Genomic DNA, 25,135 nt, shown 5'->3' on the forward strand with positions numbered 1-25,135 from the left:
GAGTGTAACTAGTATTTTCTTTACCATTTGTTTATCCATGTAGTCACAGGCTACTTTCATCGATCGTAATAAGTTGAAAGCATTCATTTGAGATAGTTACTCCTAGGTCCCTTTCCAAGTTTACTTTTTTACTTCTTTTGTAACAATTTTATGTTGACATGATATTCTATTTTTGCTTTTTCCAAATTCCATTATACTACATTTCTTGATGTTGAAGTTTACTTCACTCGTCTGACTCCATTTACAGACTTTGTCCAGGTCTTCTTGAAAAGATTTGCAGTCTTCCTCTGTACTTACTCCCTTTAATAGTTTCGCATTGTTTGCAAAGAAGTTCATATAACATTCCACACCAGCATCCATATCATTTATATAAATAGCAAACATTATTGGAGCCAATACAGAGCCTTGGGGACTCAGCTTATCATATCTTCCCAATTTCAGTTCTTGTCTCTAAGTACCACCCTCATTTTTCTCCCGTTAAAGAAGTCTTTCATTCATTCCAATAACTTTCCTTGTATTCCACCTGTTATTTCAATTTTACTTAGTAGATTTTTATGTGGTTCTTTGTCAAAAGCCTTTTGTAAGTCCAAGAAAGCACAATATGCCCATCCGTCTCTTGTATTATTTCTACTAATCTTGAGTGAAAGAATATTAAGATTGTGCTACGTGATTTTCCACTTCTAAAACCAAATTGTTCAGTTTTTAGTATTTTGTTCTCTTCCAAGTGTTTAATCAATTTATTTTTAATAACTTTGTGTGTGTGTATATATATATATCTATATATATATATATATATATATATATATATATATATATATATATGTGTGTGTGTGTGTGTGTGTGTATTGTAGAAAATGTTGATGGTAATACTTGTACTTATTGAATATTTTTTTCTTAAACAGAGATAACAACTGTTTGTGCCATTTCATACGTGTCGAAATCATCATGAGTGATGCAACGTACTTCATTGTTTTCACTGATGCTGATACTTTACCTCCACCTTTTCGTATTGACAACTTTTCAGAAGTTCCAATTATTTATTACCAGGTTAGTGAAAGTATTGTGAGTTTCACTTAGATATATACACATTTACTGGTCAATAAATTTTTAATAAAAGAGCTGTAGTACCCACTTTGTCTTAAATGATTTTAGAAATAATAGTATATTTTTCTAATAATTTGTATTCTTATTCTGAAATATTGTTTTCTTTCTTCAGACTGGCACACAAGAGGAACGTCTGCGTAGTATGGTCAAACCACGATCATGTGTCTCATATGCTTGGGATGAAGTAATAGCACCTCCCCACCTAACATGTGTGGCTCCAGGTGGAACATCTGCAACTTACAACCTAAATCTGCTTGGAGAAGGCGCACAGCTCACTTATGAGAATTTCATATACATTGCATTCACTGGAACTTTCAAAAAGTAGGTGGAGTTACTTTATATTCCTGCTGCATATTTTTGAGCATAGTAGACGACTGTAAGTTCCTGTATAATGCATTTACTCAAAGCTGTAAGTTAATAACCATAGTCTGTAATTTTATCATAGTGTCAACAGGTGCAAAGTACATACATACATATACCAAGGCTTTTTCCCCCTTACAAGGGAGGTAGCCAAAAAGGAAAAGGCATAAAATCATTCCCACTCATTCCATCCCTGAATACACTCCACACCCCTCCACTCTCCCTCTTATCTTAGCACCTCCTGGATGACGGGTCATCCCTGCACCTTGTTCACTGCCCTGGGTCAGAGTGTCGCAAGACACAGCACATCCACAGCAAGGCCACTTCATTAAATTGGCGACCTCCCCTCTCCATCCCCCCATGCATAAAAGGAGAAGACGGGGAGAAATCCCTTCGGGCTGCATCAAATTTTGCTCACACATACTACCTCACCCCCATTCCCCGGCCCATTCCACCTCATGCATCACAACATCATCCATATACAACCATTCTCCATTCACCCCAAGTCTTCTGTCCTCTCCCGTCCTTTCTCAACAGACATTCCCCTCTTCCCCAAAGCCCCCTTCACCCCATCCATCCACCTCATCCTAGGACGTCCCCTCATGTTCACTCCCTCCACATCTGCCTTCCATACATCTTTTACTAGTCTTTCTTCACTCATTCTTTCCATGTGTCCAAACCATCCTAATACTCTTTCATCAACCCTATCTCCCAACTCCGTTTCCACCCCCGTTCTTCTCCTCACCTCCTCATTTCTCACTCTATCTAGCCTAGTAAACCCCATCATACTTCTCAGACACCTTATCTCAAACACATTCAAACTCCTTCTCTCTTCCTCTCTTATGTTCCATGTTTCTGCCCCATACAGTGCTGTTGGCACAATCACTCCTTCATACAGTCTCCTCTTAGCATCCATCCCCAAATGTCTATTCCTCATTACACTCTTCAATCCACCAAGGCATTTACTCGCTTCTCACAATCTACATTCTACCTCCACCTTCACTCCACCTTTTCCGGCCACATTTGCACCCAAGTATCTAAAACTATCCACTTCCTTCAGTCGCTCTCCCTTAATCCTCACTTCCAGTCTACTGCCACTTTCACCCCTTGTACATCTCATCACCTTACTTTTACCCACATTTATCTTTAGCTTTCTTCTATCACATACTCTCCCAAACTCTGTCACCAACTTCCTCAATCCCTCCTCCAATCCTGCCACAAGCGCAGTGTCGTCAGCAAACAACAGCTGGCTTACCTCCCACTTTTCTCCATTTTCTTTAACCATCTCCAATCCCTGACCCACTACCCTTGCATTTACCTCTTGCACCACCCCATCCATGTATAAGTTGAACAGCCAGGGTGACATAACGCATCCTTGACGAAGTCCCACCTTTACCTCAAACCACTCACACTCTCCATTTCTAATCCTGACAAAAGCTCTACTACATACATACATATACCAAGGCTTTTTCCCCCTTCCAAGGGAGGTAGCCAAAAAGGGAAAGGCATAAAAACACTCCCACCCATTTCATCCCCAAATACACTCCACACCCCTCCCACCCCTCCTCTCATCCGAGCACCTCCCGGACGACGGGCCATCCCAGCACCCTGCCCACCGCCCCGGGCCAGAAGCAGTGCCGCAGGACACAGCACATCCACAGCAAGGCCGCCCCACTTAATCGGCGACCCCCCCTCTCCGTCCCCCCTTGCATATATGGAGAGGACGGGGAGAAATCCCTTCGGGCTGCGTCAAAACTCACTCACACACACTACCCCACCCCCCACCCCCCCCCGCCCATTTCTCCCCATGCAGTCACAACATCATCCATATACAACCATTCTCCACTCACCTCTGTCTTCCGTCCTCTCCCTTCCTTCCTCAACAGACATTCCCCTCTTCCCCAAAGCCCCCTTCACCCCATCCATCCACCTCATCCTAGGACGTCCCCTCATGTTCACTCCCTCCACATCTGCCTTCCATACATCTTTTACTAGTCTTTCTTCACTCATTCTTTCCATGTGTCCAAACCATCCTAATATTCTTTCATCAACCCTCTCTCCCAAATCCTTTTTCACCCCTGTTCTCCTCCTCACCTCCTCATTTCTCACTCTATCTAGCCTAGTAACCCCCACCATACTTCTCAGACACCTCATCTCAAACACATTCAAACTCCTTCTCTCTTCTTCTCTTATGTTCCACGTTTCTGCCCCATACAGTGCTGTTGGCACAATCACTCCTTCATACAGTCTCCTCTTCGCATCCATTCCCAAATGTCTATTTCTCATTACACTCTTTAAACCACCAAGGCATTTACTCGCTTCTCTCAATCTACATTCTACCTCCACCTTCACTCCACCTTTTCCTGCTACACTTGCACCCAAGTATCTAAAACTATCCACTTCCTCCAGTCGCTCTCCCTTAATGTTCACTTCCAGTCTACTGCCACTTTCACCCCTTGTACATCTCATCACCTTACTTTTACCCACATTTATCTTTAGCTTTCTTCTATCACATACTCTCCCAAACTCTGCCACCAGCTTCCTCAATCCCTCCTCTGACCCTGCCACAAGCGCAGTGTCGTCCGCAAACAACAGCTGGCTCACCTCCCACTTTTCTCCATTTTCTTTAACCATCTCCAATCCCTGACTCACTACCCTAGCATTCACCTCTCGCACCACCCCATCCATGTATAAGTTGAACAGCCAGGGCGACATAACGCATCCTTGACGAAGTCCCACCTTTACTTCAAACCACTCACTCTCTCCATTTCCAATCCTAACACATGCTCTACTACTCACAAGCTCTACTACTCTCATAAAAACTCTTGACAGCTCCGAGAAGCTTTCCTCCTATCCCATATATCTGCATAACCTCCCACAGTGCCTTTCTGTCTACCCTATCGTAAGCCTTTTCCAGATCCATAAAAGCCCAAAACACATCCTTCCCCTTTCCTATAGCTTTCTCACATATTTGTCTTACCACAAAGATCTGATCTACACAACCTCTACCCGTCCTAAATCCACACTGTTCCTCACCAATTACTCCCTCTGTTCCTCTCCTAATCCTCTCAATCAAGATCCTCCCATAAGCCTTCCCAACTACACTTAACAAGCTAATCCCTCTGAAACTACTACATTCACACTTGTCCCCTTTTCTCTTGTAAAGTGGAACTATACAGGCACTCCTCCAGTCTTCTGGCACTCTACCCTCTCTCCAGCAAACATTGAATAACCTCACCAGCCAGTCCACCATCACTGTACCTCCTTTTTTTAGACATTCTGCATGGCATCCATCCAGACCAGGTGCCTTACCTGCTTTCATCATCTTAACAACTGCCTTCACTTCATCCTTCATTATTTTTCCTCCATTTTCCTCACTCATCACTCTCATTTTCTTAGCATTTCCCACTGCAACTATCTTTCCCTCCCTATCCTCCTTCACATTTAGCAACTCACTAAAATATTCTGCCCATCTTCCCCTTACTGCCTTCTCTTCCATTATCATCTCTCCATCTGCACCTTTTACCTTTACTTCTCTACTTGATTTGCCTCCTCTTCCTCTCCTAATTTCTTTCCAGAACATCTTTTTATTACTTTCATAATTTTCTTTCATATTCTTACCCCACTTCACATCTGCTCTCCTCTTTGCCTCCTTTACCTTTTGCTTTACTTCTCTTTTCTTTTCTTTGTACCTCTCATTTGACTCCCATGTCCTATTTTGTAACCAATCTGTGAAAGCTCGCTTCTTCTCTTCTACAACCTTCTTTGTTTCCTCATCCCACCATTCACTACCCTTCCTTCTATTCCCTCCTGTCCTTCTTGTTCCACACACCATCCTTGCACACTTTGTGACTCCCTCCTTGAACCATCCCCATTCCTCCTCCACACCTAGCTCTACTCTATCCTTCACTCCCTCCCACTCCTCCTTCAGCTTCTTCTTGTACTCCTTCACCTTTTCTTTTTCATTTAAAGAGTTCACTCTAAGCACCTCCCTACCTTTTGTCCTTTTCCTCTTTCTCCATCTATCCTCCACTCTCAACTTGCCTTCCACCAAAAAATGATCTGATATTCCCCCACCCTCTCCCCTTAGCACATGTACATCCTTAACTCTTCTTATCATAGTCCTATTTACCACTACATAATCCATCAACACTCTATCTACCACCCTTCCATCCACCACCCTCTCCCATGTGTACTTATGCTTGACTTTCTTCTGAAACACTGTATTTGTTATCATCAACTCTCTAGACACATTTCCACCATCAACTCTCCACTACAATTCTTTCCTGGAACTCTACATTTCCCAACCACTCCATCAATTGGACCATTTCCTACCCTAGCATTAAGGTCTCCCAGTACTATTACATTGACATTTCTCCCTAAATCCTCTATGCACTCATTTAAATCTATCCAAAAGGCCTCCCTTTCTTCTATACTCTTCTCACAGCCAGGCCCATATGCACTTACAAAGACCCACATCTCCTTTCCCAGTTTCACCTTCATCCACATTATCCTTGAGGAAACCTCCTTCCACTCCACTACATGTTTACCTATCTCTTCACTTACTAGAATAGCCACCCCTTCCCTCCCTCGCCCTCTCTTCACTCCTGATAACCTCCCACTTACACTCCCAAACTTACACTCACCCTTCCCTTTCAACTTAATTTCACTCAAAGCCAACACATCCATCTTTCTTCTCACAAACATACTACCTATCTCTTCCCTTTTACTCTCATCTGTACCACATCCACGCACATTAAAAGACCCAAACCTTAGGGTGCTGGTCAGAAAACTCCCAGACCCTCTTATGCCTTTACTTTTTCGTTTAGGAATGTCCCCTGTGGGGCTACAAGGAGAAGGATGCCTAGTCCCACTCCCCGTCCCTTTCTTCTCGCCTCTTACGATCCAAGTGGAAATACTTGGTGACAGTATTCTTTTCCCCCACCACAGGTGCAAAGTAGCAGCTAAAATACAAGATTAACATAAATGCAAACAAGTTGATCGCAAAAATATAAGCTTAGCTGTACCTTCTTTATAACAGGGATGAAACCTTTTTGGTATATAGATAGATTGACAAACTTAGCATCAGTATGTACAGATTTTTAACTGTCCATTCATTGAATTGGAGTCATTATCAAAGAAAGTCACTACATACACTTTTTAGGCTATATCTCAGGAATTCCCTTAGTATGACAAACTCTTTTAGGAAGCTTACTGGCTGAGCGGATTAGGGTGTAGTTACTTGTGGCAAAGGTCAAGGGGATGGCAGTTTGAGCCCTGTTATTGGCAAAGTTGAACCAAAAGCATGGTTCATTAAATCCCATGCTAGAAAGTCCTCTGTAAGGGGCACTGTCCTAACCTCCCAATAGAGGGGAGTTTATGATATTAAACCATATCATCATCATGAACCCTCCAGATATGAATAATCAATCAATAAATTGCACCAGCTGCCTGCTTGCTCTGCAGGAGACCCATAGCTCCCATATAGAAAGGGCCACCAGATTAGCCCACAAGTCATTCTAGGAAGAGATATTGTGTTGTCCGGGTGAAGCAAGACTAGGTCATTGTATGATGAGGTGTTCTTTAGTTCTTACTCACAGAAGCAGTTGCAGGTATGAACATATGACATTACCAGACTTACATTCAGTCAGAGAAAAGGATGATGTGACCATGATGCAAGTGTGCATCCAGTGTGAGGAAGAAGGGCATTGAAATGATGCATCCTTGCATCCAGTTTGATGATAGGTATGAACATACATATATGCAGATATATGTATATATCCTTATAAGGATGTGTGTGTGTATATATAATTTGCTCCTCCAGTTCTTCTCTGTGGAGTTCACTGTTAGCAAACAGATGTGCTTTAAGCATAAACCGTAAACTTGCAGTCGTCTACCATGACATCAAGCTATATGAAAATAAGTAATATATGTGAACTTACTCTACATATTTCTCTTAATAATCACCCTTTGCACATTATCCAGTTTTCTTCTCTTATTGCTTGAATTTGATAACATGTTTATTTTCCTGCTATTGTGAAATAAGCCATCAATGGAAAAGTAAATGTCATTGAGAGCTACCAAATTTGTGACCGCTGCAATATTCTCTTTTACTTTTGGTTTCTCTCCTGCAAAGAAGGTTACCCCTCACCATGTAAGTACAGCTTCAGCATTTGCACAGCTCCACTTATAGCTGCTGCTGCTGCTGCTGCCGCTGCTACCATGCATGCTACACTGTTTCCCTGGCCCACTACCAACATATTTATGTTTTAAGAAACTCAAGTTGACTGGAAGACATAGTTACTGCAGTTAAATTGGAATTCCAAAATCCTGCTGCAATTTACTGTGGCATTTGGTAGCAAAATTAAAATCCTATAGAGGAGAATTTGTATTCATTCAACTTAAAAATCTGTTATATGTGCCATTGTGTTCATATCAAGAAGGAAATAAAATTTCTTGTTTTCATACAAGCCTTTGAGTATGCATGTCAAAGAAGAAAGAATACATAATTTTCATTTTATTGTTTTCCATGAGTGCTGTGTTTTCTTAAGTTGCTTGATATTGTAGGCAAATATTGATTATAAAGTAAGTAGCTACAGTGAAACCTTGTAAATCAGCACTGTGATAGGCCAAAGAGGCTGCAAGAACAGAATTGTACAGGTTACTGTGACTGCTTTTTCTAGGTGAGTGGAGATATAGCAGCAGTTATGACAATTCTAATATATACTAAAGAACATTTCCCCCTGATAAATGGGGTTGTCAAGTCAAAGCACCTGCCCACTTCTATATATGATATCAGGACCTCCCTGTAAGGGTGGTGGCCAAGTCACAGGATTTGTTCAAGTAATTAAAAGTCCTGATTATTGAGCTCCAGATCTGCTGGGTTTCAGTGTATTTTTAACCTTTTGCTTCTTAGATAATTAACTCCCAAAATAGCTTATAGAGCACCACACACTGCCATGTAGTTTTAACCATAGTTTATGATGCAGGGATTTTGAGGAAGAATGCTGTTTTGATTTATTCATTTAACTTTCTATAACTGTTTTACTATTATTAGAGTAGGAACTTTGAAGGAGAAAGTTTTTGAAAGAATTTTGATGAATTTGTATATAAAATTAAACTTATCCAATATATGGATAAAAATTACCTTCAGGGTTTGTGTTGAGGACACCGAGGAAGATGTGACCTTTGACCCCACAGCCATTGAATGCCAACAGCTTGTCTTAGATGTACCTGAAGGGACAAGGGTTAGGTTGGCTAGGAAGGAGCTTGGAAGACGTTCACAGTTGTGGCGAATGACTTCCACAGGGATGCTACAGCATGAAGGATCTTCTCCGCCACAAGACCCTACTAAGAAGAAGCAGAATAATGCAAACATTCTGGTAAGATTGAATATTTTCTTACATAGATACATATACCAAGGGCTTTTTCCTCCTTACAAGGAAGGTAGCCAAAGTGAAAGGCATAAATCCACTACCACCCATTTCATAAGATTTTCTTACTTGGTTAAATAAAATTGACACATTCTGACAGTAATTACACCTATCCATGGATGTTGCCTTCCATTTAGATATTCATTGTGGCTAATACCAACAGATTTTATTCAGGTTTGGGGGGAATACTTGGTGTTAGACTAGCTACCATTCATAAGACCCTTTCATTCTTTTCATGTTAGGTTCTTGATATTGCCGGCCCAGCACCTCAGCCAACAGAGTATCAGCCATTGATGCTTCGTAAGCCAGATGAAAGGAGAAAATTAACACAAACATGGAGATTTAAAGAGGATGGAAGACTTTGCTGTGAACATCCAAATCTTTATGTACAAGCTAAAGATGGATTCCTAGGGCTTGTTCCAGGTAAGATTGGATTTTCTGAAAAGTAATGTATGTAACACAATAGAACTTATTCAAATGACAGTGAATCAATAAGTGTGGTTGATGAATTTAAGTCATGGGCTCAATATATTTGCTCACCTTTATGTATGTAAAATTAGGTAGTGATTTATAATTGATTTAGCTTAGGGCTTATGGTCATCTCTTTTCTTTATATATGAACATTGTTATACAATTAAAATTGGGAAAGTTGTAGACATCCTACATCTGGAGTTACCATCTTATTTTGGTGTAAGGATAAGATTTTTTTTTTTTTCCTATGATTTTTTTATGGTTATTAATTGAAAGAACTATATGTTGTGTATATATATATATATATATATATATATATATATATAATATATATATATATATATATATATATATATATATATATACATACATAGGACAATTGTTAAAATACTTTGGTTGGTGATAGGAAAGCTGTATTTATGTTTTTGCCTCTGCAGGCTCTTGTGGTGGTTCTTGGCAACTGTGTAGGTATTTTCTGTAATTTTTTATTGCTTGACATATATATGTTGTACAAAGTTATTGTGCCCAGTAAATAGGAGCAGGTTAATTGACAAGATGGCATTCCTGATAACACATACATTAGATGTTTTTTCTTTCTCTTCCTTTCTTTTATTACATACCAAAAAGCCTTTTCCTTTTATAAGGTAAGGTTTTAGAATACAATAGTAGTAAGATGGATGTTGATGAGAGTTGTATCCCTGCCTCCTATTTTCAAAACCTATCACCAAACTCACCTCCATCTGTGGATGCAGTCTCAAGGACTAACAGTCTGGACTGGTTGTAAGACCACTCTTGTCAACTTCAACCCTGTTTTATTCACCCTTTCACAAAAGGAGAGCTAACAATTAGTGAATGTTCCCCACCCCCTACTACTATAAGTTGGTGACATAAAAGATGGCCCGCAGTAATGTGACACAGACTTCAGTCTAGCATTTTTTTCCCAGGGAGATCTATTGTGTGATAGTTGTTCTTCATTTAATCACCCAGTCTGTTGCCACAGTTATCTCATGCAGAAACACAAATCCCCCAGGGAACTGGATGCAGTCACCTGTTCAGTTTAAACTCAATCCAGTGAATAGAACCAGAGTAGGACAGTGCTCTGTCATCTGTGTGATGGTTGCATCTGGAGGAATTGGTGTCCGTTACTAGGCTGATTCTGTGTTGGTACTCATCTAATGCTTGGTGGTTTGAATGTAGTCATGCCAATCTACATAATTCTTGCATTATGTGGGAAAGATTTTTCTGCTGGATTGATTTCTGGGGGAGTTTGTTGATATGGGACCAGTGATGGGTACCTACATGTGGTGGAGCTGCAAGATGGACAGCAGAGCTGTCCATTTTCAAAACCTGTCAATCCCTTTACCTCCATCAGGTGTAACCCTGAAGGACTTGACACTCAATCCCTGGACTGGGCCCAAGATATCTCTCTCTCTCTATCAACTTCAACTATATTTATTATGCCTTTTCACACATGTAGAGCTGACAACTGGTGATTGTTCACCTTTTAATCCTTTCAGGTGATGAAATAGAAACGGTCTCACACAAATACCACACAGACAACAGTCCAGAGTTTCTTACCAGACACATCTGTGGGAGGATCCAGGGACTGTAGTTGGCTGTATGGGTTTTCTATTTAATGGAGCTTGAGGCAGTAATTATTATTATTTGGCAGTATATTGTAGAGTGCTTGTTTCATGACCAAAGTGTGTATATGCTTTTTATATAAAGGAAAACAAATGGATTTAGATATGTGAAGGATAGGTGTGCCTTGGCTGTCTACCTCCTTTTAAAGGGAGCAAAAAGCCTTTTGGTATATGTATGTATGTATATATAGTTGTATTGTGTAATACTGAGAGTTGGTTATTGTGGATGTTTTAGTAGAATACTCAAACAGAAGAGTGAAGTGAATTTCAACATCAAGAAATGTAGTATAACGGAATTTGGAAAAAACAAAAATAGAATATCGGGACAATGCAAAATTGGAACAAAGGAAATAAACAAAGTCAACTCGGAAAGGGATCTAGGAGTAACTTTCACAAATGACATGACACCAGACAAACATATCAACAAATTAGTCTGAGAAACTTTCAATTTATTAAGATCAATGAAAGTAGCTTTTGACTACATGGATGAAGAAATGGTCAAGAAAATATTAGTTACATTGATAAGACCAAAATTGGTTTATGCTGCGACACTATGGACACCTAGTACTAAAAAGAACATAAAGAAATTAGAAAGAATACAAAGAGCAACAACAAAGATAGCACCAGCACTCTCCAATTTGACATACATAGATTGGACAAACTCGAACTACCAACCCTGGAACAAAGAAGAGAAAGAGGAGACCTGCTAACCATATTCAGAATTATGAAAGGGATGGAAGTCCTTGATAGAGATGACTTATTAAAGTGGGATAGAAGAAAAACCAGAGGACATGAAAAATAAATTAAAAAGGATAGTTACAGAAGAGATCTGAAAAATAATAGCTTCCCACACAGAGTGATAGATATCTGGAACAAACTGAGTGAAGAAACAGTGAGTGCAAAAACTATACAAGCATTTAAGATCAGACTGGATGCTGAAAGATACAAAAGTGGGTAACTACAAGCATAGCTCTCTTCCCATAAAATACAACTAGGTAAATACATGTATTACTTGACATGACTATAGAACATACAGTGACACCATGGGTAAAAGAAAATACCAGATATAGAAGTAATGAAGAACCATCAAGTCTAGATTAATATTTACAAAAGAACTTGAATTTGTGGATAAAATTGAATACAAGAAACCATTTGGGAAGAGTGATCACATATTAATAGAATTTTAACTAAAGGAAGAATTATATATAAAGAGAAATGAGAAATACAGAAAAGGAAAACAGACTTTGGGAAACTTAAGAAATTCTTTCAAAATGCAAATTGGGAAAACTCTACAATGAAATGACAAAAGTGGAAGGGAAATGGATGGTTAGTTGAAAATTTATAATGAAGGTATGGCTAAATACATACTAAGGCAGAAACAGGAAAAGGTGTATGATAAGTGCTGGTTCAACAGAAGATGCAGTAAGATAGAGCTTGGAAAAGATGGAAAAAAGATGAAAAAAAAGAACTGAAAGTGGCAAATATACATCAAAGAAATGAATATGTAAAAGTGTTCAGAAAGGAAAAAAGAAACTACAAAATAGATATCATAGAAAAATGTAAAGATCAACCTAAGCTAGTCTATAGATATGTGAATGGTAAACTTAAAGATAAACAGGAAATGGTGAAACTATATCATGGAAATGCAGAGTACACGGAAGATTTAAAAATGGCTAAAGTCATGAACAATCACTTCAAGTCCATTTTCACTAAAGAAAAAATACAGCATTGGGATGAAGGGAACAAAGAATAAACAAAATATATAACATAAGCTGCTCACTCAAAGAAGGAAAAATACCAAATGACTGGAAAAATGCCAATATTGTACCAATATATAAAGGAGAATTAATAGACAAAATATATAACATAATAAGCTGCTCACTCAAAGAAGGAAAATTACCAAATGACTGGAAGGAAACAAAAAAGATAAAAAAAATTACAGACCAGTTTCCCTTATAAGCACTGTAGCCAAAATTTGTGAAAAAGTTATTAAGAATAGATGGATAAAACACCTGGAAGAAAACAATACAATAAATCCAAGACAGTTTGGATTCAGACAGGGAAGATCATGTGCTACTAACTTAATCTGTTTCTACTCAAGACTAATAAATATAATACAAGAAAGGGATGGATGGGCTGATTGTGCTTTCCTAGACTTACAAAAAGCCTTCGACAAAGTGCCACATAAAAAATTATACATACATACATACATATACCAAGGCTTTTTCCCCCTTTCAAGGGAGGTAGCCAAAAAGGGAAAGGCATAAAATCACTCCCACCCATTTCATCCCTAAATACACACCACACACCTCCCACCCTCCCTCTCATCTGAGCACCTCCTGGATGACGGGTCATCCCTGCACCTTGCCCACCGCCCTGGGTCAGAAGCAGTGTCGCAAGACACAGCACATCCACAGCAAGGCCGCTTCATTTAATCGGCGACCCCCCCTCTCCATCCCCCTTTGCATATATGGAGAGGACGGGGAGAAATCCCTTCGGGCTGCGTCAAAATTTGCTCACATATACAGTCAAACCTCGGTTATCGAACGCTTCTGTTCTCGACCAAATCGGTTTTCGACCAAAAAGTTCGAGAATTTTACGTCTCAGAACTCGACCAAATTTCGGCTCTCGAACAAACCGAAAGAAGCCGAGAGAACTCGAATGCTAAGGACGCTTCCTCCGTAGCGTATTTGCGATCAAAGTTCATTTCGAGCAGACGTGTTCGTTCTTATTTACGTAAATCTGACTTTTTTCATCTTTGCATTGTGTATTAGCCCCTAATCATGGGTCCAAAGAAAGCAAGTTCAAGTGGTGAAGAAAAGAGGAAAGTAGTGCGCAAAACTATTGAATTTAAAAAAGAATTAATAGCGAAATATGAATCTGGCGTTCGTGTGTCTGCGTTGGCTAAGTAGTTTGGGATGGCGAAATCGACGATAAGCACCATCCTAAAAAATAAAGACCAGGTTAAAGCAAGTGATGTGGCTAAAGGATCAAGTGTTTTTAGCAAAGGCCACAGGTATTGGAGGAAGTGGAGAAACTTTTGCTGATTTTCGTAAGTGAGAAACAGTTAGCAGGTGATACTCTTAGTGAAGAAGCAATTTGTGCCAAAGCAAGACAATTGTATGAAGATTTGATAAAAAAAATATCCTAGCATTATTCCGGAAGGGTTTGATTTTAAAGCAAGCAGAGGGTGGTTTGAAAAGTTTAAGAAAAGAAGTGGGATACACTTATTTATGGTAAACAGTATACAGTGCAGTTTATGGTGTAAAATAGTAAAAAAAAAAATAGAAAAAGTTGTTTTTTAGACTTGGAACGGATTAAAATTATTTACATTGATTATAATGGGAAAAATTGTTTCGGTTTTCGAACAAATCGCTTTTCGAACAGCCTTCTCGAACGGATTATGTTCGAAAACCGAGGTTTGACTGTACTACCTCACCCCCCCCCCCGCCCATTCCTCCTCATGCAATCACAACATTATCCATATACAACCATTCTCCACTCACCTCTGTCTTCCGTCCTCTCCCTTCCTTCCTCAACAGACATTCCCCTCTTCCCCAAAGCCCCCTTCACCCCATCCATCCACCTCATCCTAAGACGTCCCCTCATGTTCACTCCCTCCACATCTGCCTTCCATACCTCTTTTACTAGTATTTCTTCACTCATTCTTTCCATGTGTCCAAACCATCCTAATATTCTTTCATCAACCCTATCTCCCAGCTCCTTTTCCACCACTGTTCTCCTCCTCACCTCCTCATTTTTCACTCTTATCTAGCCTAGTAACCCCCACCATACTTCTCAGACACCTCATCTCAAACACATTCAAACTCCTTCTCTCTTCTTCTCTTATGTTCCAAGTTTCTGCCCCATACAGTGCTGTTGGCACAATCACTCCTTCATACAGTCTCCTCTTCGCATCCATTCCTAAATGTCTATTCCTCATTACACTCTTTAATCCACCAAGGCATTTACTCGCTTCTCTCAATCTACATTCTACCTCCACCTTCACTCCACCTTTTCCTGCTACATTTGCACCCAAGTATGTAAAACTATCCACTTCCTCCAGTCGCTCTCCCTTAATGTTCACTTCCAGTCTACTGCCACTTTCACCCCTTGTACATCTCATCACCTTACTTTTACCCACATTTATCTTTAGCTTTCTTCTATTATAAAAAAATAAAATAAAATAAAAAATTGAAAACATAGGAGGGATATGAGGTGAACTACAAAACTGGATGGAGGATTTTTTGCACGGAAGGAAAATAGCAGTAGTGCTCAGAGAAAAGAGTTTAGCTTGGAAGGGGGTGATTAGTGGAGTTCCACAGGGATCAGTATCGGCTCCAATAATGTTTGCCATTTATGTGAATGACATGTATGAAGATGTGGAATGTTACATGAGCTTCTTTGCAGACAATGCTAAATTGGTGAGGAAAGTGAATACTGAAATGGATTGTGAATCACTGCAGAACAAAGTTTGGAAATGAAGTCAGAAGTGGGAAGTAGACTTCAACATCAAGAAATGTAGCATAATGGAATTCGTATAAAGTAAAAAGAGAATATCAGGACAATATAAAATCGGAACAAAGGAAGTTAAGAAAGTGGGATCTGAAAAAGACTGGGAGTAATTACAAATGACATGTCCCCTGATAAACAGATCAACAAAATTGTTGGAGAATTCTACAACTTGCTAAGATCAATAAAGGTAGCTTTTACCTATTTGGACAAAGAAATGGTAAAAAATAGATAAATAAATAACATAATGATAAGGCCTAGACTGGAGTATGCTGTAACACTATGGTCACCCAGTACCAAAAAGAATATAAAGAAGATTGAAAGAAACCAGAGAGCAACTACAAAGATGACCCCAACACTTTCAAACCTGTCATATGAGGAGAGATTGTCAAAACTGAATTTACCATCTCTGGAGCAAAGAAGAGAAAGAGGTGACCTGCTAACCATCTACAGAATCATGAAAGGTGTGGAAGTTCTTGATAGAGAGGACTTACTAAATTGGGATAAGAGGAATACAAGGGGACATGAAAAGAAACACCAAAAGGACAGTTATAGAAGAAACCTAAAAAAGAAAAGAAAAAAGAAAAAAAATCTACACAGAGTGGTGGATGTCTGGAACAAACTGGACAAAACAATAGTGTGTGCAAAAAGTGTACAATAGTTTAAGAGCAAATTAACATTGCGAGATACAAAGATGAGACACCATGAGCATAGCTCCCCTTCCTGTAAGATACAAGTAGGTAAATACAACTATGTAAATACACACTGATAAAGCCAAGTACGCAGCGACACTATGGACACCCAGCACTAAAAAGAATATAAGGAAAATTGAAAGAATCCACAGAGCAACTACGAATATGGCCCAAACACTTTCAAAACTTTCATATGAGGAGAGATTGTCAAAACTGGAATTACCAACTCTGGAACAAAGAAGAGAAAGGAGTGATCTATTGACCATCTATAGAATCATGAGAGCCATGGAAGTCCTTGATAGAGAAGACTTACTGAATTGTGATAAGAGAAATACAAAGGGACATGAAAAGAAACTCAAAAATGACAGTTATAGAAGGGATCTGAAAAAGAACAGCTTTTCACACAGAGTGGTGGATGTCTGGAACAAATTGGACAAAACAATAGTGTGTGCAAACACCATACATGAATTTAAGAGTAAACTAGATACTGCAACATACAGACACACCATGCGTATAAATCCCCTTCCCATAAGATAACTAGGTAAATACACACACACCCTAGAACTTTATAAAGAGTTCTTACTACTTTCAACAAACTTCCCATATATTTGTAAAATTGCACAGGTTCTCTATTATTCCTATCATATGTCCTCTTTAACATCTTTAACTTTTGCTGAATCCTTCTCACATATATGTCTTACAAAAAAATATATAAACACACACAAAAACAAACTTAATAAGGATAGTTAAAGGAGAGATCTGAAAAAGAATAGCTCCCCACACAGAGTGATAGATATCTGGAACAAACTGAATGAAGAAACAGTGAGTGCAAAAACTGTACAAGAATTTAAGATCAAACTGGATGCTGAAAGATACAAAAGTGGGTCACTATGAACATAGCTCTCTTCCCATAAAATACAACTAGGTAAACTAGGTAAAATACATACACACAGCTCTCCTTGACCTACACTGGGAAATTGGTCTTTCCCAATTACTCCCTTGTTCCCCTGTTTTTCCTCTCAATTGACACCTAACTGACCACACTTGACATATTGATCCCTCTAAAATGGCTACATTCATACTTGTCTCTCTTTCCATTGTATATTGTGACTATATGTACCCATCTTCAATATACTGGGACACTTCTTTCCTGGAGACACACATTAAACAATCTCGCCAATTACTCCACTATTTCTACTCCATCCTTTTCAGACATTTCACATGACATCCATCCAGTCCAGATGCCTTTCCATCTTTAACTTCCTTTATTATTACTTATATATCTTCTTTTGCAGTAGCCATATAATTTTTTTGTATCTCCCATCACCACAAAGCCTCACTGCCTCACTCCAAAACATCTTTTGATATTTTTTGAAATTCTAACCTCTTATCTGTTTTTCTCATGGACTTCCTCACCTGGCACTTTGCTTCCATCCCCTTTACTCTATTCCTCACATGCAATTCCTCAATTTTTACTTCCAACCAGTCCTCATAATCACACATCTGCCACTACTACCCTTCCATCTTATTTCCTCCTTTTCCCTCTCTTATCTCTCCCTCTCCTCTCTCTCCCTCTCCTTTCCTCTCTCACTATCTCTCCCTCTCTTTCTTCTTTCTATCACTCAGTACCCTTTCTTCTCTTCCCACCCAAGGAAAGATGGCAGTAGTAGTAGAAAAATAGATGTGCATAAGAGGATGGTACACATAACTTTGGTAACTTACAAGTAAATTTTGAAGACTGCATGACATAATTTGAATGTTATTTTGCCAACTTGTTTCTTCTTCATTCACTTGTCTCAAGAGAAAGAATTGCATATAAGTGTGTCATATGTTTAACATTAGAGAATGGTACTTCATGATGTTGTAATACATCTGTAATACTAGGCTAGATAGAGTGAGAAATGAGGAAAATGAAGGTGGAAAGGGAGTTGGGAGATAGGTTTGATGAAAGAGTATTGGAATGGTTTGGAGACATGGATAGAATGAGCGAAGAAAGATTCGTAAAAGAGTTGTGGAAGGCAGAAGTAGAGGGAGTGAACATCAGGGGGAAACCAAGTATGAGATGGATGGATGGGGTAAAAGGAGCATTGGGAAAGAGAGGAATGTCTGTTGAGAAAGGAAGGAAGAAGACAGAAGGTAGGGGTGAGTGGAGAATGGTTGTGTATGGATGATGCTGTGATGCATGGGAGTGGGTGGGGGATGCAGGGATTGGTGGGTGAGGAAGTATGTGTGAATGATATTTTGATGCAGCCCAAAGGGATTTCTCCCCATCTTCTCTTCGTCTACATGAGGGGATGGAGGGGCGGGGGGTCACTGATTAAATGAAATGGTCTTGCTGTGGATGTGCAGTGTCTTGCTGCATTGCTTCTGACCCAGGGTAGTGGGCAAGATGCAGGGATGACCCATCATCCAAAGGGAGCCAAGAAAAGAGGTAAATGGGAGTGGAGTATGTGGAGATGAAATGGGTGGGAGTGGATTTATGCCTTTGACTTTGACTACCTGCTTTGTAAGGGAGAAAAAACCATTGCTATATGTATGTAATACGTTTATTAACAAGGTATAGCAATATCTTTTTGCTTGAGAACTAAGCATATAAAACCTGTCGTGTAGAATATTGGCATTATTCCTTTGAAAACAGTGATTTGCCAATATAGATGACGTTGTGGCATGTGAATGCATGTACTCGTGACTTTTTTTTTTTTTTTTTTTTTTTTTTTTTTTTTCTAAGACTAATTCCAGTTTTCTAATTGGAGACTAATCTCCACTCAAAAAAAGAATGCTGAGCAGTTTCAAATTCCTCCATTTTGCTGCCCACCTTAAATTTCTCATTTATCAGCATTACAACTCACATTTTTGGGTCAACTGAAGGGATGTTCTCTGCTCCATAAATTTCTTGAGTAGATGAAGAGGTGGGGGTAGGGGGTCACCATATATATGTTGAAGCAGTAAGGGTAAGCCAATTCCAGCTTTCAGGCCCTACTGCAGAAGTGCTGTGTCTTGCTGTAATGCTTTTGGCCTGAGTAGTGTGACAGGGGACAGGAATGACCCTTCATTCATGAGGTGCTAAGATGGGAGGGAAAACATTTGTGTTTAAGATAGGTATAGTGTGTGTGTGTGTGTGCATGGATTCAGCCACCCCATATAAAGGGAAAAAGGCCTTTTGGTATATGTTTTTTAACTTATACAGGTTATGTGGATCATAGAAGGAAATACAGTCAAAACTGATAGTGTCAGCTCCTCAGGACTGTACATCCAAATGTAGGTGAGGGTGTTGATGGGTTTTGAAGATGAGCATCAGGAAGATTATTTTCTTTGATGTCATCCCTTTTGGTATTTATAATCCAGACATTCAAATCTATAATTTTCAGGGAATGATGTTGTGCTAGGACCTCAACAGTTGATTCACTATAGCACCATGGACAACGGTATGCCAGTGGAGCAAAGTATTTCACGTCAGCGTCTGCGCCCAGGATCAGGACTTCTGGCAGTAAGAGTTGTTACGGATGGGCCCACACGAGTTCTGCAAATCACTGACATTCAGAATAAAGTAAGTCTATTTCAAAGGTAACCCAATTGTAAGGCAAATAAGATTGCCAAGTATTGGCACCTACAAAGTATGTTCAAGAAGCAAGGCAAGTTAGATTTAACTCCTTTAACATCTTCCTTTCTATTGTTGGTACATACCGTATTTTTCGGACCATAAGGCGCGGGAAAAATCCTTAAAATCGGCCAAAATCGGGTGGTGCTCCTTATCCTGCGGTGTGCCTTATGTGTGGCTTCAGTGCAAAAAAATGCCTCGGATAGTGACGTACTATTTTGACAGGTTTCGTAGCTAGCCTGCCGACGGCGACAGTGCATGATAGGCCTAGAGAAAGTTACAACCCAGTTATAACCAAGATGCATGTATCTTGACAAGAAATTTGCGAAAACTTCGACAGTTTTCGGGTCCATGCCACAGAATTCATTCACGCTATCATGGCTATGACATGATAGCGTCCACAAGTGTTGACAGCCATTTTGCATTGGTATAGTCTCGCTCCACTCAGACTGTAGTCTTTTTTTTTTTAGTTTCGATCATGGGCACAATATAGCAATATGAAATTAATTATTAATTTTGTCAATTAAAATGTATTAACGTAAAATGCAATTTTGTGGGCGGAAATGAAAATAAAAAATACCTTGCTACAAGCAAATATGCTAATGAAAGAAGTCGGTAGCATAGGATCGGGACGCCAACGTCTCTCACGACGACGACAACGAGGACGAGCCGGATGACATTTAATTTGCAGGTAATGATTTATTAAACACAGGTTAGATTAGGTTAGACGAATTTATCACCCTTTCATATCTTCGACGTCGGCATCTATCATAATCATGGCATACCATTCGTCCGACACGACTTCGTTACTTACGAAATCTGTTTCAGCACATTTTTTGTTTTTTATTTCCGCTCACAAAATTGCATATTACATTGATACATTATAATTTACAAAATTAATAATTAATTTTTTATTGCTATATTGCGCCCATGGTCGAAACTAAAAATTTACCTTCATTTGTAACCTTGTGTTTTTAAGTGAATAGAGAATTCCGGGAATAAAACTGCTAATGTTGGTTTTATTCCCCACAATTCCCGTAACGTGTTTGTTGTTTGTTCCGAAGAATACAAACTCCGGTACTCCTTACCGAAGGATTACTCGCGTAAGCCAAAGTTTCTACCGCTAACAGTGTGTGTTGTTTGAAAAACACCTCACTCCGTGGGTCTGGGCAACCATTATCCTCGGTAAGGGGCCCTCCTGGGGCAAGGGGGGCCCCCCTTCCCCCACAAGCATAGGCCGCTAAGCACCATTGTCTTCGCGGTACGGATAGAGTCAACATCTCTCACATTACCAGCTAACAATTTCGAAGTGCGGTCGGGGAACGGTATTCCCTCCAGTTATAGTGCGGTGCTTGCCCTTGCGTATTCCACGTTTCCCAATCGGCCTCTTGAGATTGTGACGACATTAGGGCACCCTGCTTCGGCCATCTCCAACCTTCCAACGGCTTCCTTTGTGTTTGAGCGTCCTGCATCGACGCCATCCCGCCGCCTGGAAGTGCTTGCGCACCCTCTTCCTATCCCCGTTCCTCTCCTTAACCTCCACCGAGTATTCTACGCTTCTCTGTAAGTATGGAATCTGGTCATAGTGTTGTTGTTCGCAATAGGATGTGTGCCTTCGCCCACGGCGACTTTCTCTGCCGGGCTGCTCTGGCGGAAGACAAGGGCGGTTCTCCCCCTCCTCCAAAACGTAGTAGACGGAAAGGTTGTACAACGGCTACCTCGAGTCAGTCTCAAGCCAAATTACCTCCTATTCCATCACCCAAGGCGGTTAGCTTCGACGGGCATGCGCCTCTGGCCCCCGCGAACTATCCCCCGAGTACGAGCTTTTTCCCGGATGCGTCTGCAGGCGCCCCCCCCCGCGACGCTGCCCGATTTTGGAGCCGACGAGCGCTTCGGCATCTCCTCCTCGGGAGTCCCGCAGTCCATCTTCCTCCCATCGTAAGACAAGCCGGGTCATCCACGGAACCCTTTCTATGCCCGGGGGGCAGGAGGCCCGAGGTGTACCCACGCGCGTGTTAGTCGCGGGTGACCCCTCCTCGTCCAGAGAAGGCAGTCTCCCCTTTGCGTCTCCCGGACCATCCGCACCCAGGCGGGACTCGCCAAACGGGCATTCCCCGGACCTCCTCCCCACTCTCTGTTCACTCTTCACTACGCTGAAGGAACAGATGGAGGAACAACGGGAATTTTTCCGCGCTTCTCAAGCGCGGTGCGTGCACCGCTCGGAAGCTCGTCAGGAGTCACCGCCCCCAAGGGCCCCCCTCGACCATCTTCCACTTGATCAGAACCCCCCTGAACCCATCAGTGACGATGATGGAAGCGCGAGGTTCCTCTCTGACCGTGCAGACCCCTCCTACGACGACGACGATGTCCACAGCGCCGTGGGGGGGGGGCACGCTCCCTTTCCCCTCCCGTTTCCCAGTCGGAATCCCCGATGGTGGTCCAACCTTCCTTCTCGGACATCCTCGCGAGAGTTCGGAGGGCGAATCGACTGGGCCCCCCGAAAGAAGAGGAAGCCACATTCGAGTCTGAGATCTTTATGACGGCCAACTCTCAGAAAGCACAGCCTCCTCCACTCCACCTTCCATGGAGTACGCAGACAGCGAGAGCCATGGCCCAGGCCTCCGACGCTCTCGCAAAAAGGACAACCGAGAAGGCGCGCTGGCTTTCGGTTCCAGTGGAACACCAGAAGCGCTTCTACACCCCATTGGGGTCAACCCTCAAAGAAGCCTCGATCCCGGCGAGGTTACCAGAGCTGGTTAAAGCGGACGCGGAATCGCTGCGCAGAAGAAGCGTCCTCCTCTCCGGCAGGGAAGTCAGCGACCACATTCAATCACTGGCGCTGTCCCTGGCGGTGAACTCCTGGCTAGAACGCCTCCTTGCCTCGGCAAGGGAGTTCTTACCCGAACTCCAACCCCAGGAAGAATGCAACCTCCAGGCTCTATTGGCAAGCGCGAGCAGAGCCCTGAAGCATCAGGCCTCCTGTCTCTCAACGTCCTGGGCCAACTTCGAGTCCCGTAGGAGAGACACCATCCTCGGGGACCCCAGTGACCCCCTCCTCAGGGAGATTTTTGCTCCTTTGAGGAGGGCCCCCCTTCTCACCCACACGCTGATTCCCCCGGATATGGTTGACTCGGCAATCACTAGCGCCAACCAGTTGCTACACAACAGAGCCATCGAGAGAACAGCCGTCCCTAGCTCGAGGCCAAGAACCAACCCCCCATCGACACCTCGGTCCTCTCAGACGCAGAGGCAGCCTTTTCATTTTACTAAGCGGGAAGACAGGCCCCACCCCCATTCGAAGTCGAAAGCCCAGACAGGAAAGCCCCGCCCCTTTCCCAATAGAGAACAGGGGCGCAAACACCATAGAGGCTCCGGACCCCAACGCAGGAAATTCTAGGAACTCGCCTGCCCTCCCGCACAGGATAGGAGGTTGCCTCTCTCTCTACTGGAGAGAATGGGAGGTTGCCGGGGCGGAGGATTGGACCATCCAGGTCATCAAGGCAGGTTATCGCCTTCCTTTTCACACCTTCCCCAGCCTCTCCCCCTATCCCATCCAAGTCAGCAACTACCATCCGGACTCGGATCGCGGGCGGGCCCTAGCGGAGGAAATCTCCGCTCTGCTCCAGAAAGGAGCTCTCGAGGAAGTCTCGACTCCGGACCCGGGGTTCTACTCAAGGCTATTCCTCGTAGCAAAGGCAACAGGGGGGTGGAGACCAGTCATCGATCTGTCTCCTCTCAACAAGTTCCTTTCCCTGACGAAGTTCCGGATGGACACCCCAGAGGCTGTAAGGGCGTCTATCAGGGAAGGGGACTTCATGGTGTCGCTGGACCTCCAGGATGCCTATTTCCAAATACCTGTGCATCCCTCATCCAGAAAATTCCTCCGCTTCGTCCACAAGGGCACCACCTTTCAATTCACCTGCCTATGCTTCGGCCTCTCCACAGCACCCCAAGTCTTCACCAGAGTGTTCAAACTCGTCTCAGCGTGGTCCCACTCCAGAGGAATTCGCCTACTCCGTTACCTGGACGATTGGCTGATCCTGGCACAGTCCGCCCAGCTATGCCGCGACCACCTGGGAACGGTCCTAGCCTTCATCCGCAAATTGGGCTCTTTAGTCAACCAGACGAAGTCGGATTTCATCCCACGACAGAGAGTCACGTACCTGGGTATGGTTCTGGACTCCTCCCTCATGAAGGCCTTCCCAGCAGAGAAGAGAATCCGGAATCTCACTTCTCTTGTCGTACAAGCACTATCGACCGGGTTCCTGACGGCGAAACAGTGCCAAGTCCTCCTGGGCCATATGGCCTCCAACGAGAGGTTAATTCCCAGGAGCAGACTACGAATGCGACATCTACAGTGGCTCCTCAAGTCCCAGTGGTCCCCGCTAAGGGGTCAAACCCGCCAACACATCACCCTTATCAGAGCAGTCAAGGACTCTCTTCTCTGGTGGAAGGACCCGTGCAACCTGCTCGTGGGGATGCCCCTCGACCCATCTCCTCCCGAAGTCCTCCTCTTCTCCGACGCCTCCAAGGAGGGCTGGGGGGCCCACCTCAACGACGATCACGTCAGGCTAGAGTTGAAAGCGGTACTGCTGGCTCTCCGTCACTTCTCGGATCAGATCTCGGGGAAAGTTGTGGGCATCACGTCGGACAATTCCTCGGTAGTAGCCTACCTGAACAAGCAGGGTGGCACAGTCTCCCAGGACCTCTGCCATCTCACTATGGACATCCTCCATTTAGCCGAGAATCTCCAAGTGGCACACAGAGCTCGCTACATCCCAGGGAAGAAGAATGTCTGGGCAGACCACCTCAGCAGAAGGAATCAGGTACTGTACTCAGCACGGAGTGGTCCCTCCATCCGGAAGTGGCGACCTTTCTCATCAACAAATGGGGCTCCCCTCTGGTAGACCTTTTTGCCACCAGATGGAATCACCAGCTCCCAGTATATTTCAGCCCTCTCCCAGATCCGCTGGCAGCAGGAGAGGATGCTCTTCTGCAAAGGTGGGACAACCTCGACACCTACGCTTTCCCACCGTTTCCCTTGCTCCAGAAGGTGCTCCAGAGAGTACGAAATGCATCCAACCTTCGGATGACTTTGATCGCTCCCTGGTGGCCGGAAGCCCCATGGTTTCCAGACGCCCTCGAGCTAGCGAAGATCCAACCTTCTACATCAACCAGTCAACGGGGCCTGGCACAAGAACCCGTCAGCTCTGGCGCTTCACGCGTTCAGACTATGGTCCGGATCCTCCTAGAGAAGGGTTTCCCCAAAGAAGTGGCGGAAGACATGTCCTCCCCTATTCGCTCTTCCTCAGCTACCCTTTA

At 42.5% G+C, this 25,135-nt stretch overlaps 1 protein-coding gene across 14 annotated transcripts in view; it reads left to right on the top strand.

The window, feature by feature from the left end:
- Vps13D (vacuolar protein sorting 13D) overlaps positions 1 to 25,135 on the top strand; it is a 250,150-nt gene that overhangs the window by 191,477 nt on the left and 33,538 nt on the right. For 12 of the 14 annotated variants that reach the window (XM_076208559.1, XM_076208569.1, XM_076208561.1 and 9 more), the window contains 6 exons: positions 903 to 1,047; positions 1,217 to 1,425; positions 8,618 to 8,846; positions 9,140 to 9,320; positions 9,806 to 9,832; positions 19,584 to 19,762. In XM_076208559.1, coding sequence (XP_076064674.1) covers positions 903 to 1,047; positions 1,217 to 1,425; positions 8,618 to 8,846; positions 9,140 to 9,320; positions 9,806 to 9,832; positions 19,584 to 19,762 — 970 coding nt within the window. Of the gene's footprint in view, positions 1 to 902; positions 1,048 to 1,216; positions 1,426 to 7,600; positions 8,521 to 8,617; positions 8,847 to 9,139; positions 9,321 to 9,805; positions 9,833 to 19,583; positions 19,763 to 25,135 lie in introns of those variants that run through there. The other 2 variants (XM_076208564.1, XM_076208570.1) reach the window with 2 other exon arrangements.

Source organism: Oratosquilla oratoria, chromosome 25, assembly GCF_046742065.1.
Source record: "Oratosquilla oratoria isolate Oo_2021 chromosome 25, ASM4674206v1, whole genome shotgun sequence".
In the NCBI taxonomy this organism is placed as follows: Eukaryota; Metazoa; Arthropoda; class Malacostraca; order Stomatopoda; family Squillidae; genus Oratosquilla; species Oratosquilla oratoria.